The following is a 15,894-nucleotide window of genomic DNA, read 5'->3' as shown; positions in this document are numbered from 1 at the left end:
AATTGCTCTTAAATTTGTACTTACTTTGTTTTTTGTTTTAATTTAAGAACTGATTATTGTAAAGGCTGACCTTTCAACTTTGTTTCATTCACAGGGAGACATCACCGCACACATTTCAATTAGACTTATTCTTTAACAATGTAAGCAAACCAAGTGCCCCAGTTTTCGATAGGTTGGGAAGGTATGTACTTACTAGGTAATTTCACCAGCAACTCATAAGTTAGTAAGCAAAACCTTTTTATTCTTTAGATAGAAGAAAAGGCTGTGTATGGTGGTAGACCCAAGAACTCAGGGTTTAATTTTCTCAATTGACAATATTAAGGAAATGTCAAGCTCCTAAGAACATGTTGAGTTTATTTATAAAATAAAATTTTAAATGTGTGAAACATTAACCATCTTTTGTTTGCTTTTTATTGGTGTATGCATTATACATATCACATGATTTGATAATAACCTAATTTGGAAAAGATTACTTTTTGATTCTTAAAAAAACCTATATAAACACATTGAGATTTTGTCTATGTTTTTTAGGTCACACTACTACATAATTTAAAATTCCATAGTCACATTTTTGTAAAATGAGAATTTTGTTATAGTTACTCCTATTTTGAATTATATAATACATGCTAGGTATAACTAACACTAGTTGTTTTGATGTCTGCAAATTAATTAACCATTAGATGGGTTTACTCATTTATAAAAATTCATTTATAAAATACCAATTTTTTAAAGGCAGCTTAAAAATGGAAAATTTTCTGTCCCTGTCAGGAATTAAGTTTTCTAGATTTTGCTTATTCTTTTATTGATTCTCCACTCATTTATTATTAAATTATATTGGTAGTTTAACTTCTTTTTAAAATGAAGGGAACCTAGGTAATCTGAAGCAGCTAATTTTTTATATTATAGAATGTTATTCTTATGTCAGTACCTGATGAAAATAGGTGCTTTTTAAAAATTTTGGTCCCAGTATACATTTTTTTGAAGACTATAATGCTATGGATCTCTACTCTGGCTGTACATTAGAATTACCTGGGGTGCTTTTAAACAAACATTGATTCTCACACACACCTCAAAGCAATTGAACCAGAATCTCTGGGGGGTTTGTTTTATACTTTTTCTTGATATCATTTTGTGGAGAGTAAATTAAACCCAAACTTTGTAGTTCATTAAAACACAAATCTAGCATTTGATTGAAATATATGAATCTAGAAAATTTTCTTCATGAACTGTGATGTTCAGTGTTTGAGCCTATATATTTATTCCTACTCTTTTGGCAGCCTGGAATATGATGAGAATACTTCCATCATCTTTAGACCCAACTCAAAGGTAATTGTAGAAGTCAGTTTTCAACTTGTTACTACGGTTGTTCTCACCTCCATTCAGAGTTTTTGATCCAGATAAACCAGTGATGCAGAATGTCAACTTACTTGGTTCTAGTTCTGCAGAATATCATCATTTCTTGTCTGATTCCTCTTGTATTCCAGAAGCTATTTTAAAATGGAGCAAAGACATTGTAATGCTATTATCTACCCATATAGCTCTTTATTCTAATTTTATACTTGGGTCAGGAAGAAGCCAGCATCTGTGCTTTTCCTTCTTTTCATTTAGGTGGGCAAATTCAGAAGATGACAGGCAGGTAAATTATTATTAAACACCATTGTACCTTAATTAAGTTTTCTTTAAAAATTCATATTTCATACTTCTTCCTTGTGTATCAGAAGTGTCTTTTTCTTGATACCAAATGCCATTCTGAAAGCATCTAAAAGATCTGAATCATGGAAGAGCCGAAATCCAAAAATAATGGTGATCTAATATGGGACTACTCAGCCTGCTGTTTGTTTTTGGTGGGGGATGGGTATTTAATCCTCTGCACCTTGTTTAGACTAAAAATTGTATTCTTTATCTGTTTATCTTCCTTCCAGTGGTATTTCTGTTTAGAGTCTATTAATCCATGGGCATAGTCTTTGAGCCTTTCTTCTGGTCCCTGATTTCCCTTTGCTAGAGTTTGCTAAGGTTAGCAAGGAGAATAATAATTTTTTTCTTCCTCTAGAACCCTTCCTCTAGGGTTCCATTACCACTTACTATTTCATCTTTATCCAACACTGTAGAGTGGGAGGAGACCTCAGAAGTCAGGGGCTTTGGTTTCTAGCCAAATTTTTCTACTGACACTCTCATTTTCTTATTTGTTGATAATATTTGCTCTGATTACCTCTCATAGTTATTGTGAAGATAGAGTGATTAATAGATAAGCTCTGAAAAACGTAAAGTTATTTTATAAGGAAATATTGAGGGTTAATGGCATTGATAAAGTCTTTGATCTTTTTAGGATAAGTTTCTTTGCAAAAACAATTTGTTTAATGCCTCTGGTTACCCTTACTTTTTAAGTACAATATAGATACATAGAATATACCTGCATGTCATGTAAAAAGAATGCTGTATAATTTTATAGGCTTTATAATTCTTGAGACTGGGCACAATTTGTACTCTTGTGTATCTCCATGACCCCTGTAACTATTTGGGTTTAATTTATGAATTGGCAGTAGCTCCCCCTTAATTTCCTTCTCATTTCTCTTCTCTTGGGTGGGAATCTGGTTATGCTTTTTGAATAGGATTGGCCTAAAGTATAGAACTGGGGAGATGTAGTCCTGAGACAGTTTTAGGTATGGTAACTCTGGAGGGCCATGCAAAAGTTGTGCCTCTGGGTGAATTTCCACCAGTATTGACCTTTGCATTTTCAGCATACTTTTATACTTTAGTTGAATCACAAAGTAATTTGATACCAGTTTACTTCTGACATAGTAAAACATTTTGAAAGATATCTCTTCCCCTCTCCCTCCCCCCAAATCAGGTGAATACTGATGGTTTGGTGCTAAGAGGCTGGTACAACTGTCTGACACTGGCAATATATGGATCAGTGGATAGAGTCATAAGTCATGACAGAGACTCTCCACCACCTCCACCTCCACCTCCACCACCTCCCCAGCCACAGCCAAGTTTGAAAAGGAATCCAAAACATGGTGAGAATTTAATTTAATTTAATTTAATTTTATTACTTACTTTTGGCTGTTTTGGGTCTTCATTGCTGTGCACGGGCTTTCTTTAGTTGTGGCGAGCAGGGGCTACTCTTCGTTGCAGTGTGTGGGCTTCTCATTGCGATGGCTTCTCTTGTTGCAGAGCATGGGCTCTAGGCACGTGGGCTTCAGTAGTTGTGGTGTATGGGCCCAGTAGTTGTGGTGCATGGGCTCAAGGGCACGTGGGTTTCAGTAGTTGTGGCTCATGGGCTTAGTTGCTCCACGGCATGTGGGATCTTCCAGGACTGGGGATCGAACCCATGTCCCCTGCCTTGGCAGGTGGACTCTTAACCACTGCGCCACCAGGGATGTCCCCATGGTGAGAATTTTAAATTTGCTTTTATCAGTGACACTTATGTTCATTATAGTAGGAAAAGGTAACTCAAAGAACTCTTCTACTTTTTGAACCTTGTTTAAGGTTTGACAAGTTATCTGTCAATCTCCCATTCTTTCCTATAAGAGTGTCTTTTATGTTGAAGTGGTTGCATTTTATTTTCCTCCACTACTTTGCAAAAATGCTTTTTTAATTGACCCAAGGTTTTTTTTTTATTTAAAATATGTATATGATAATATAATCCATGGTTATTCATGGTTTACTATGAAAATTGTCTTTCAAAGAATTGAAGAATAGGCAGTAAATATGGTATGTGTTTTTGGAATACTTGTGTTAATGGCATTTGTTTTATTAGGACTGCATTTCAAATTTCCTTAGATGTCCAGATCTTAGCTAAGGCAGATTTTCCTGCTTTTGAGAACCTTTTGCTTATTAACTCAAGACAAGAAAAATAAAAACTCTAGGGACTTCCCTGGCGGTCCAGTGGTTAAGACTCCCCGCTTTCAGTGCAGGGGGCGTGGGTTCAATCCCTGGTCGGTGAACTAAGATCCCACGTGCCTCATGGCAGGGCGGAAAAAAAAACAAACAGGGACTTCCCTGGTGGTTCAGGGGTAAGCCTCTGCGCTCCAATGCAGGGGGCCTGGGTTCAATCCCTGGTCGGGAAACTGATCCCTCATGCATGCCGCAACTGAGGGTTCGTGTGCTGCAACTGAGAGTCTGCATGCCACAACTAAGAGTCCATGTACTGCAGCTAAGACTTGGTGCAGCCCAAATAAATAAATAAATATTAAAAAAATAAAAATAAAGCACAAGCAACTTTATAAAAAAACAAACAAAAAACCTCTAATGAACTTTAATGACTTTCATTTTATAGAGCAGACAGCTGGACTCATGTTTTCCAGGGTCTCTTTTCCTCACTCTAGTATTACTCATAAGCTGTTGAGCTAAGGAGATTTGGGAATAAATTTTGAAATTATAATTGAGGTCATAGGGAAAAATATTTTGCTTTACAATTAGCATTTTATGAGCACAAATAAAATGACCATTGTTTCTCTTAAATCCTTATATAATAGTGTGGTGTGAGATCTTTGCTCTGATGGTGGTCACACACTGTAGTTTAATCTTTTTTCTTATATCGTACCTGCTAAGCACAGGTAAATTAATTGACCATATATGCATGGATTTATTTCTGGGCTCTCTGTTCTGTTCCATTGACCTTTGTGTCTCTTTTTATGCCAATACCATGCTGTTTAAAGTACTATTGCTCTGTAACATTGTTTGTAACATTGTGTGATACTTCCAGCTTTATTCTTCTTTCTCAAGATTGCTTTGGCTCTTTGGGGTCTTTGATGGTTCTATACAAGTTTTAGGATTGTTGTTCTATTTCTGTGAAAAATGCCATTGGAATTTTGGTAGGGATTGCATTGAATTTGTATATTGCTTAGGGGAGTATGGACTTTTTTTTTTTGGCCATGCTGTGCGGCTTGCGGGATCTTGGTTCCCTGACCAGGGATTGAACCCAGGCCTCCTGCAGTGGAAGTGTGGAATTCTAACCACTGGACCGCCAGGGAATTCCCCCTAGTATGGACATTTTAACAGTATTAATTCTTCCCGTCCATGGGCACAGAATATCTTTTCATTTATTTGTGTCCCCTTCAGTCTCTTTCATCAGTGTCTTGTAGTTTTCAACATACATGTATTTCATGTCCTTGTTTAAATTTATTTGTAAGTGTTTATACTTTTGGATACAATTGTAAATGAGAATTTCTTTTTTTTTTTTTTTTTTATTTATTTATTTATTTATTTATTTATTTATTTTTGGCTGTATTGGGTCTTTGTTTTTGTGTGCGGGCTTTCTCTAGTTGCGGCGAGCAGGGGCCACTCTTTGTTGCGTACGTGGGCTTCTCATTGCGGTGGCCTCTCCCGCTGCAGAGCACGGGCTCCAGGCGCGCAGGTTCAGCAGTTGTGGCACATGGGCTCAGCAGCTGCGGCTCACAGGCTCTAGAGCACAGGCCCAGCAGCTGTGGCGCACGGGCCTACCTGTTCCGCGGCATGTGGGACCCTCCCGGACCAGGGCCCGAACCCATGTCCCCCGCCCCGGCAGGCGGACTCCCAACCACTGCGCCACCAGGGAAGTCCGAGAATTTCTTAATTTCTCTTTCTCATAGTTCATTATTAGTGTATAGAAACGCAACCTATTTTTGGGTATTGATCTTGTGTCCTACAGATTTACTGTATTTGTTTATTAGTTCTAATAGGTTTTTAAAAAATTTTTATCTCTTTTTATTTTTGGCTGCATCGGGTCTTTGTTTTGGCATGCGGGATCTTCATTGCAGCATGAGGGATCTTTCATTGCAGCATGTGGGCTCTTTGTTGCAGTGCATGGGCTTCTTTCTAGTTGTGGCAGGTGGGTTTTCTCTCTCTAGTTGTGGTGTGTGGGCTCCAGAGCACGTGGATTCTGTAGTTTGCAGCACGTGGCTCTCTAGTTGAGGCGCATAGGCTCAGTAGTTGTGGTGCGTGGGCTTAGTTGCCCCGTGGCATGTGGGATCTTAGTTCACCAACCAGGGAACCAAACCCACGTCCCCTGCGTTAGAAGGTGGATTCTTTACCACTGGACCACCAGGGAAGTCCCTCTAATAGGTTTTTAATGGAGTCCTTAGGGTTTTCTTTATATTATACAGGTTTCCCCTGCTGTCTGAAATAGAGTGTTCCTATGAAACCTTTCATACACCAAAATGGTATAAAACGAAGACACATCTTGCTAATGGACGCACAAAATAAATTGAGATAAAGCCCAGATGCTCACAGACATAGTTCAAAGCTATGGTGGCTAAATGCTGAGATGCTGAGTGTAGTTGCCAGGGAAGGAGCTTGGCAGTGCCACTCTCACTCTTTGGGGTTATGTTGCCTCTATAACAGCTCAGTGCAAAACAAATGCTTAACACTTATTTTCTCTTTTCACATTTTTTTGTAGAAGTGAAAATCCACTTTGGATTTCTTTTGGTTAGTGAAAACACGTACTAAGATAGGTCTTTTGTAAAAGTGAAGTGGCATAAAATGAACTTCCAAAAAGCAGGGTGTACCTGTATCAGGTTATCTGCAAAGAGCGACAGTTTTACTTCTTCCTTTCCAATTTGAATGCTGTTTATTTCTTTTTCTTGCCTAACTGCACTGGCTAGGACTTCCAACACTGTGTTGAATAAAATTGGCAAGAGGTGGGTATCCTTGTTCTGTTCTTGATCTTAGAGGAAAAGCTTTCAGCTTTTTACCATTGAGAATGATGTTAAAGCTATGGGCTTGTCACATATGGCCTGTTATGGTGTGGTACATTCCCTTTATACCTGTTTTGTTGAGAGTGTTTACCATAAATGAATTTGAATTTTGAAAAATGATTTTACTGTATCTGTCGAGATGATCATATGATTTTTAGCCTTCATTTTGTTAATGTATCACATTGACTAATGTGCAGATGCAGAGCCACCCTTGCACCCCTGGAATACATCCCACTTGATCATGATGTATGATCCTTTTAATGTATTATAGAATTCGGCTTGCTAATATTTTGTTGAGGATTTTTGCATGTATGTTCATCAGAGATATTGGCCTGTAACTTTCTTTTCTTGAGGCATCCTTGTCTAGTTTTGGTATTAGGGTAATGCTGGCCTTGTAAACGACTTTGGAAGACTTTGAGAAAGACTGGTATTAATTCTTCTTGGAATATTTGGTAGAATTCAGCAGTAAAGACGTATCGTCCTGGACTTTTGTTTTTGGGAGGTTTTTGATTACTGATTCAATCTCCTTACAGTAATTGGTCTGTTCAGATAGTCTATTTAATCATGATTCAGTCTTGGTACGTTGTATGTTTCTAGGGCTGTATGCATTTCTTCTAGGTTGTCCAATATGTTGGTGTACAATTGTTCATAGTAGTTAGGTGTGATCCTTTGTATTTTGGTGGTATCAGTTGTAGTATCTCCTCTTTCATTTCTGATTTTGAGTCCTCTTTTTTTCTCGGTGAGTCTAGCTAAAGGTTTGTTAATTTTATCTTTTCTATGCTTGTAGTTTCTTTGATCTTTCCTATTGTCTGTAGCCTTATCACAGCATCTGACATAGGTAAGTAGTTACTCTAAAATTTTGTTAAATATATTGACTTGTCAGAAAGAGAAAGACAGATACCGTTGTGATATCACTCATATGTGGAATCAAAATATGGCACAAATGAACCTATCTACAAAGCAGAAGCAGACTCACAGACATAGAGGACAGATTTGTGGTTGCCAGGGGGGAGGCAAGGTTGGTGAGGGGTGGATGGGGAGTTTGGGCTTAGTAGATGCAAAGTTTTACATATAGAATGGATAAACAACAAGGTTCTACTGTATAGCACAAGGAACTATATTCAATATGGGATAAACCATAATGGAAAAGAATATAAAAACAAATATATATGTGTATAACTGAGTCACTTTGCTGTACAGCAGAAATTGATACAATATTGTAAATCAACTATGCTTCAATAAAAAAATAAAAAAAGACAAGTGGATAAAAAATTTACTGACTTCTAAAAAAACTTTTATTGGAGTATAATTTTTATTTACAATGTTGTGTTAGTTTCAGGTATACAGCAAAGTGAATCAGTCATACGTGCACATATATCCACTCTTTTTTAGATTCTTTTCCCTATTATAGAGTATAGGGTATTGAGTAGTGTTCCCTGTGCTGTACAGTAGGTCCTTATAAGTTATCCGTTTTATATTTAGTAGTGTGCATATGTCAATCCCAATCTCCCAGTTTATCCCCTACCCCCTTTCCCTCCTGGTAACCATAAGTTTGTTTTCTATATCTGTGACTTTATTTCTGTTTTGTAAATAAGTTCATTTGTACCATTTTTTTTAGATTCCACATATAAGCAATATCATATGATATTTGTCTTTCTCTGTCTGACTTCACTCTCGCTGACTTGTTTTAAAATGGACACTTAAGCTCATGTATTGCATATACGTACACATATATATGTATGTGTGTATGTTTTTAACTTTTTATTTTGAAATAATTATAGATTTATAGGAAGTTGCAAAGAAATGTATAGGGAAGTCCTGTGTACTCATCCCCAGATTCCCCTAGTTAACATCTTTTACAACTCTAGTACAATATCAAAATAAAATTGGCCTTGTTACAATCTGTAGAGCTTGTTCACCTTTCACCAGTTATACATGTATACGTGTGTGTGTGTGTGTAATTTTATGTCATGTCTAGCTTTGCATAACCACCACCAAAATTAAGAGACTTGATTGTACTATCACAGTATTCCCTGGTGTTATGCCTTTACAGGCAAACCCATCCCACCTGTCCCTAACTTTTGGCAATCACTAATCTATTCTCTGTCTCTGTAATTATATTATTTCATGAATGTTACAAAATGGAATCATGAAGTTGGGATCTTTTTGAGATGGGCTATTTTCATTCAGCATAATTTCTTTGAAGTTTATCTACTTTCTGTGTGTATTACATCATTCTTTATTGTTGCTGAGTAGTAATACATAGTGTGGATGTATCATAATTTATTTAACTTCAGTCACTGAAGGACATTTAGGTAGTTTCCAGTTTTTGACTTTTGCAAATAAAGCTATAATGAGCATTCATGTACATCTTCCTGCAGGAAAATAAGTCTCCATTTTTCTGGGATAATGCCCAAGAGTTACATACATTATATTTTGGTATATGGGACATCAAAAATTCTAACTTTCCCATTATAAACTAATTAGCAAAATTTCTGTTACACGTCAGGAAGGAAAAAGTTAATAAATTCTGAAGATGAAAACTCAAATGATGAATAGCATTTTTGTCTTGCATTTATTTCACTATACTTACTCATTTGAAAGTCCTTTTTCTTTTTCTAATAAAATTAGCTGATGGAGAGAAGGAAGATCAGTTTAATGGAAGCCCTCCAAGACCACAGCCAAGGGGACCAAGAACTCCACCAGGACCCCCTCCACCTGATGATGATGAGGATGATCCCATGCCATTGCCAGGTAGAAATATATCAGTGATAGTTTATTTTCCCCCTCTTGATTAATGTTAATAGTACTTTTTGATTAAAGAAAAAAAATTAGATGCTGGTAATCAAATCTTGATGAATATCCTCTGCCCCCGTTCTGCGCAGTGTTTTCTTGTGTTTTTTTGTTGGCAAGTGAATTTGTTAAAAGAAAAAAAAAATCAGTTAATTAATTCGAAGCTGAAGCAACATTACTTTGAAAATAAAATGTTAATGTGCTATAGTGGTATGTACAGAACAGCACCAGTAAAAATAAACAGTAGGTATTGGAAGAGATAAAAATCTGTATAGTTACTTAATAGCTAAAAAAGAAGAGGATTATTGTATTAGAACATAATATAGCATACTTTATTAATTATGAGCTGTGTTTATTTAATACTTTGTTTAAAGTATGTTTAATACTATTAATATTTATTAATAATTAATAAAGCATACTTTATTAATTATGAGCTAAATCATCCAAAATGTCATTAAGTAGTTGCAGTATCCAATCCTTCTGCCTCATGTTATTTAAACAGTTAAAATAATCTGTGCCTTAAACCTCAATTTTTCAGTGTCTGGTGACAAGGAAGAGGATGCTCCTCATAGAGAAGATTACTTTGAGCCCATTTCTCCTGATCGGAATTCTGTTCCTCAGGAAGGTCAATATTCTGATGAAGGAGAAGTAGAAGAGGAACAACAAGAAGAAGGAGAAGATGATGAAGATGATGTGGATGTCGAGGAAGAAGAGGATGAGGATGAGGATGATCGCCATACAGTAGATAGTATCCCTGAGGAGGAAGAGGAAGATGAAGAGGAAGAAGGTGAAGAAGATGAAGAAGGTGAAGGTGGGTTAAATTAGCTAGGACTTCAGGTTTTAAGTGCTAACTAGCTTGATGTAGCTTTTAGTAATGCAGAAGAATTTGTAGCAGAGATAAATGGCTTTCAAGAAACCTGAGTCAGATTGTAGCTGGGCCTTAAGACTTGACTAGAGCTGGGATTTCCGTCTCTTCTTTGTTTTGTGTTGCTAATTTATATTCTGTTAACGAATTGTTATATCTCTATTCACCCCACATCTTTAATCTCCTCTCTTTAACCAGCCAGTCTAAACTACCTGGCTGTGTCTCAGATCCAGATCCAGTTTTCTGGGAGAGAGAGTCTCTTTGGCTTGCTATGGTATCGCTGCCCCTTGATACCATCAGCTTTGTCCAGGGAAGCAGGAATATGCAGCAAATACATGGTGATTAGGGATTTGGTGATCTGTTTTGAGAGTAAAGGAGTGGTGTTTTAAGCTGGGTGGAATTGCTAAAGATGTCTGCCACCTAGATATTTTGGCAAAATGCTACATTATTTTTAGAAATTCAGAAGGAAAAATCTCAATTACACAGGGACATATGGCAGCATTATGCAGTCCTTTAGTTAGGCTTTATTTTTCCTTTGAAAGCAAAAAGAGATACTTAAGCTAATTGGCTCTTAATTTCTCCAATAAATGGAATGTAGTGTTAAAGTATTTATGTAAAATGACAGATTATCTGCCTTTTTCTTTTATAAGATAGTACAGGTGAGCATCATTCTACGTGAGAGAGAGGACCATTCTAGTATCACAGTGGCCCTTTTACACAATATAAATAATTGGGTTATTGAGTGATAATCTTTTTAGCTTACCCCATTTCCAGATTACCACAAAATGCTTTTTAGATTTATTGTGTTTGACTGGCAAGTAGTAGTTAGATTTCATGCAGGCTTTGTTAATCAGAGGACATTTTAATAGAGAAGGTGAGAGAATGAGGCTGGTTAATTTGATTTTTACCAGAAGACATCTGGTGGTTATTCCAGAGTCAAGTCTCTATAGGCCCTTCCTTTTCAAATATGAGTGTATTGCTATGGCTAAATTGTTTTGAGCTAAAGAATGTCAAAAGAGGGCTGTTACTTGAGGAATACTGTAGGCTGTAATTGCACATCTCTGTTTTACCACGGCCAGGTAATAGTAGTGTTAAAAAGTAAAACCAACAAGTTTTCCATCTCTGGTCCTATATTACTTCTAGTCCTGTATTAATAAATAGAGGAAAAAGCTGCATGTGTCATAATATGAAAACTCTTTGTTTTGGCAAAGCTGAGCACTTTATATGAACAGATTTTCCCTAAAAACATAATACAGAACTGAGGAAACTGTGTGACAGGTAAATACAGAGAAGTGAAAGTGAAGGAATATGAAACTCATGTTATAAAAAGAACATAGAATGTTTTTTCTGGAAATAATAGATGTAACTTGGTATTTATGGTACTAATTCTTAGTTAATTTAATAATTTTGGCCTATCAATTTATTTTTTCCATCTTAAAAATACTCTCTTATGAGGGCAAGCTTAATTTCTTTCCTCCTGAAAGAGGTATTTTTGGTTTGTTTTTTGAGGCATTTCTAATTTAATTTTGTGAGGAAAAGATCTGTAGCAGAGTTAGTTGTAAAGCTGAACAGATATAATAGAAAACTTCGCTTATGAAGTTTCTCCATAATTATTCTATTAGAAACTATAAAATGTTAGTAATTGTTGATAAGATGTTGGGGCAGAAATTAATTTTGTTGAGGAAATCATTAATTTTTATTTTTTGCCACACTATTAAATGATTTTTTTGACAAACCAGATTGGTCTGCATTAAACAACAATGATGTAACAACTAAATATTATTCAAACTGATTTTCAGGGGATGACGGTTATGAACAAATTTCCAGTGATGAAGATGGAATTGCTGACTTGGAACGTGAAACATTTAAGTATCCAAACTTTGATGTTGAATACACTGCTGAAGACTTAGCTTCAGTTCCTCCTATGACGTATGATCCATATGACAGGGAGCTTGTACCACTCTTATACTTCAGCTGTCCATACAAGACTACTTTTGAAATTGAAATCAGTAGAATGAAGGATCAAGGTCCAGATAAAGAAAATTCAGGGGCAGTAGAAGCCTCAGTGAAGTTAACTGAACTGTTGGATTTGTATCAAGAAGATAGAGGTGCAAAATGGGTAACAGCTTTAGAAGAAATTCCAAGTTTAATAATAAAAGGATTAAGTTATTTGCAATTGAAAAACACAAAACAAGACGCCCTTGGCCAGTTGATAGACTGGACCATGCAAGCTTTAAATTTACAAGTAGCCCTTCGCCAACCCATTGCCTTAAATGTCCGACAGCTCAAAGCTGGGACCAAATTAGTGTCCTCACTGGCAGAATGTGGGGCCCAAGGAGTCATGGGACTGCTACAAGCAGGAGTGATCAGTGGATTATTTGAGCTCCTGTTTGCTGATCATGTCTCATCTTCCCTTAAGTTAAATGCATTTAAAGCTTTGGACAGTGTCATTAGTATGACAGAAGGAATGGAAGCATTTTTAAGAAGTAGGCAGAGTGAAAAAAGTGGCTATCAAAAACTGCTGGAGCTCATACTTTTAGATCAGACTGTGAGGGTTGTCACTGCTGGTTCAGCTATTCTTCAGAAATGCCATTTCTATGAAATTTTGTCAGAGATTAAAAGACTTGGTGACCATTTAGCAGAGAAGACTTCTTCTGTTCCTAACCACAGTGAAGCTGATCATGATACAGACACTGGACTTGAGAGAACAAACCCAGAATATGAAAATGAGGTAGAGGCTTCAATGGATATGGATCTTTTGGAATCCTCAAATATAAGTGAAGGGGAAATAGAAAAGCTTATTAACCTCTTAGAGGAAGTTTTTCATTTAATGGAAACTGCACCTCACACAATGATCCAACCTCCTGTTAAGTCTTTCCCAACAATGGCACGTATTACTGGACCACCAGAGAGGGATGATCCATACCCTGTTCTCTTTAGGTAAGACATTTTTGGCTTTGGGAAATATATTTTACCAGTCATTAGAGGCAATTTTATGTGGTTGGTTTCTTTTTTTTTTTTTTTACTCTGTCTGTAGGTCAAGGATACTTGATATTTTAAAATAAGTGGAACTGAGAAATATGTTACTGTGGGTGAGCTATATTTAGTTAATACTTAAAGTTGTAGTAGCAACTTAAGTTAAAGATAGTAATAATCAACAACAGTGCTTATATAAGCATGTCTGTGAGCAAGAATAAATGAGAAACCGCTGAGTGGCTTCTGGGAAGGTGGTACAAAGAGGATGGAACAGGAAGGAGAGAGCTTTTCAGTGTAAACCTTTTTGTACCTTATCACTGTAATACATTGTAGATTAAACTGATACTTTACTAAATTAATTTTACAGTCCTGGTTAAAGATATATTAAAGGTTTAATTGCCATTTGTTTCTGCCATCTAACTCTCTAGTTATCTATTGGTACAGTTTTGCCATTATTAGGTACCCATGGTAGATTTTTAAAATTTTGTTTTAATTTTTGAGAGTTTCTTTTTTGGCATTTTGCCTGTAAATAATTTTTCAACTAAATGCAAAAGTTGCATTTTTATTATTTTATTCCTTATTTCTGTGATTATTTTTTGCCTTGCTTTGGAACATAGTGCATTAACAGAAAATCAGTACTTGTCCTTTCTAAAATCTGTACCTATCCATTCCTGTTTTTAGCTGAAACTATCAGATCTTGCCTTAGTTTGAGTTCTTACAGGAGTGTAAGATGATAATTGTTAAAGCAAGGTCTGGTAGGAGATGAGGTCAAGAGTACAAAGTAGGAGTTTGGCTTTGAACAAGAGAAAGGAAACCTTATATGTATACAAATACAGATATCTTTGTAGTGTGGAGACAGTAGAGGAGACAAGGCACTTCTCACTGATCCTATTTTTTTTTTTTTTTTGCGGTACGAGGGCCTCTCACTGTTGTGGCCTCTCCCGTCGCAGAGCACAGGCTCTGGATGCGCAGGCTCAGCAGCCATGGCTCACGGGCCCAGCCGCTCCGCGGCACGTGGGATCTTCCCGGACCAGGGCACGAACCCGTGTCCCCTGCATCGGCAGGCGGACTCTCAACCACTGTGCCACCAGGGAAGCCCATTGATCCTATTTTTGATAAAGTAGGAATTGAAGTCATGCACTGAGGGTGACTGAGTATAAGAAAAGGGTGAAGCTCTCAAATAGTCAGTGAGGGGAAACGAGTAATTAATGGCCTACTAAGTCTTGTTTTTCCCCCATAATTGGAGGAGGTATGTTTGGGTATCAGACTTTAGGAAATAAAGGGCTTTGAATGCTGTGCACTAAGGAATTTGGATTTTTGTTTTTGTTTTTGTTTCGGCTGCACTGCATAGATTGTGGGATCTTAGTTCCCTGACCAGGGATCAAACCCGGGCCCCTGGCAGTGAGAGCACTGAGTCCTAACCACTGGACTGCCAGGGAATTCCCAGGGATTTTGTTTTTAGAATGTGGGAAGATCTCGAATATTTTGGAGTAGCAGATCTGGTATGATCAAAGTAGTGTTCTAAGATTATATTATAGTTACAAGATGTATTGCAATGGAAGAGAAATTGGAGTTATTAGGTAGATAAGCCTGTCTGAAGAGTCTAGGTGGTAGGTGTTGTGCTAAGTACTTGGCCTGATATAGTGGCATTTACAGAAAATGGGAAGACAGATATTGTGCTACTGTTGAGAGTTTGTGAAAAAGCATTACTAGGACTTGGCAACTGAACCTAGTAAGAGAAAGTAAGAAGGAGCTTTGATGTTTCTAGCCAAGGTAACTATTGGAACTGTGGTTTTATGGACAGAAACTGGTAAATTAGGAGGGAGAGTGAATTTTGAAATAAATAATTACATTTTGGAAGGATTAGTTTGAAGTGACGGCAAGGTTCATTAATGTACCATGTTGGGGTCTTCAAGATAACCCCCGAGATTTGCTAGATGGAGTCACAGGACTGTGTTGTAATCACGACCACGATTTATTATATCAAAAGGATACAAAACATGATCAGCAAAGAGAAGGGGTACATGGGACGAAGCCTGGGGAAACGAGTCATAAACTTCCAGAGTCCTTTCCTCATTTAGACACAAAGGACCCGCTTAAGTCCTCCAACAACAAATTGTGACATGTGTGAAATGTTGCGTACTGAGCAAGCTCATTGGAATCTCAGCATCCAAGCTTATTATTGGGGGATAGCCATGTAGGCACCCAGTACCTAGCATGTATCAGAATTCCAGACTCCCAAAAGGAAAGCAGGTGTTCAGCGTAAACCATATTATTTGCATAAACAGTTTAGGTGCAGTGAGTATTCTTACCAGTTGATGGGCGGAAACCCTCCCAAAATCCAGGTCCCCAGAGGCCAGCCAAGGGCCAACCTTGCAAGCAGGCCTTTCTAAGAATAAACATTCTGAGGCCTGCCATGTTAACTATTTTCTGAACATTCCATGAGGTGGTTAAGGATGCTCTTAGAGCATAATAATGTTCACCTTTGTGGTAAGAAGTTAGTGGAGGTGTTTTTATCATGACAGAAGCCTGAGTTTAAGCAGAAATTGATTGAAGAGGCAATTTTATGCTATGTGATTACAA

The 15,894-nt window shown here is 37.1% G+C and overlaps 1 protein-coding gene across 2 annotated transcripts in view; it reads left to right on the top strand.

The window, feature by feature from the left end:
* Window positions 1-15,894, top strand: part of VIRMA (vir like m6A methyltransferase associated) — a 39,584-nt gene that overhangs the window by 11,824 nt on the left and 11,866 nt on the right. For both annotated transcript variants that reach the window (XM_069541566.1, XM_059994909.2), the window contains exons 3-8: window positions 95-181; window positions 1,278-1,326; window positions 2,849-3,017; window positions 9,309-9,431; window positions 10,009-10,281; window positions 12,135-13,275. In XM_069541566.1, coding sequence (XP_069397667.1) covers window positions 95-181; window positions 1,278-1,326; window positions 2,849-3,017; window positions 9,309-9,431; window positions 10,009-10,281; window positions 12,135-13,275 — 1,842 coding nt within the window. The remainder of the gene's footprint in view (window positions 1-94; window positions 182-1,277; window positions 1,327-2,848; window positions 3,018-9,308; window positions 9,432-10,008; window positions 10,282-12,134; window positions 13,276-15,894) is intronic.

This window comes from Delphinus delphis, chromosome 17, assembly GCF_949987515.2.
Source record: "Delphinus delphis chromosome 17, mDelDel1.2, whole genome shotgun sequence".
Taxonomy (NCBI): Eukaryota; Metazoa; Chordata; class Mammalia; order Artiodactyla; family Delphinidae; genus Delphinus; species Delphinus delphis.
Note: the sequence above shows the minus strand (reverse complement) of the source record. Positions and strands in the feature narration are given on the sequence as shown.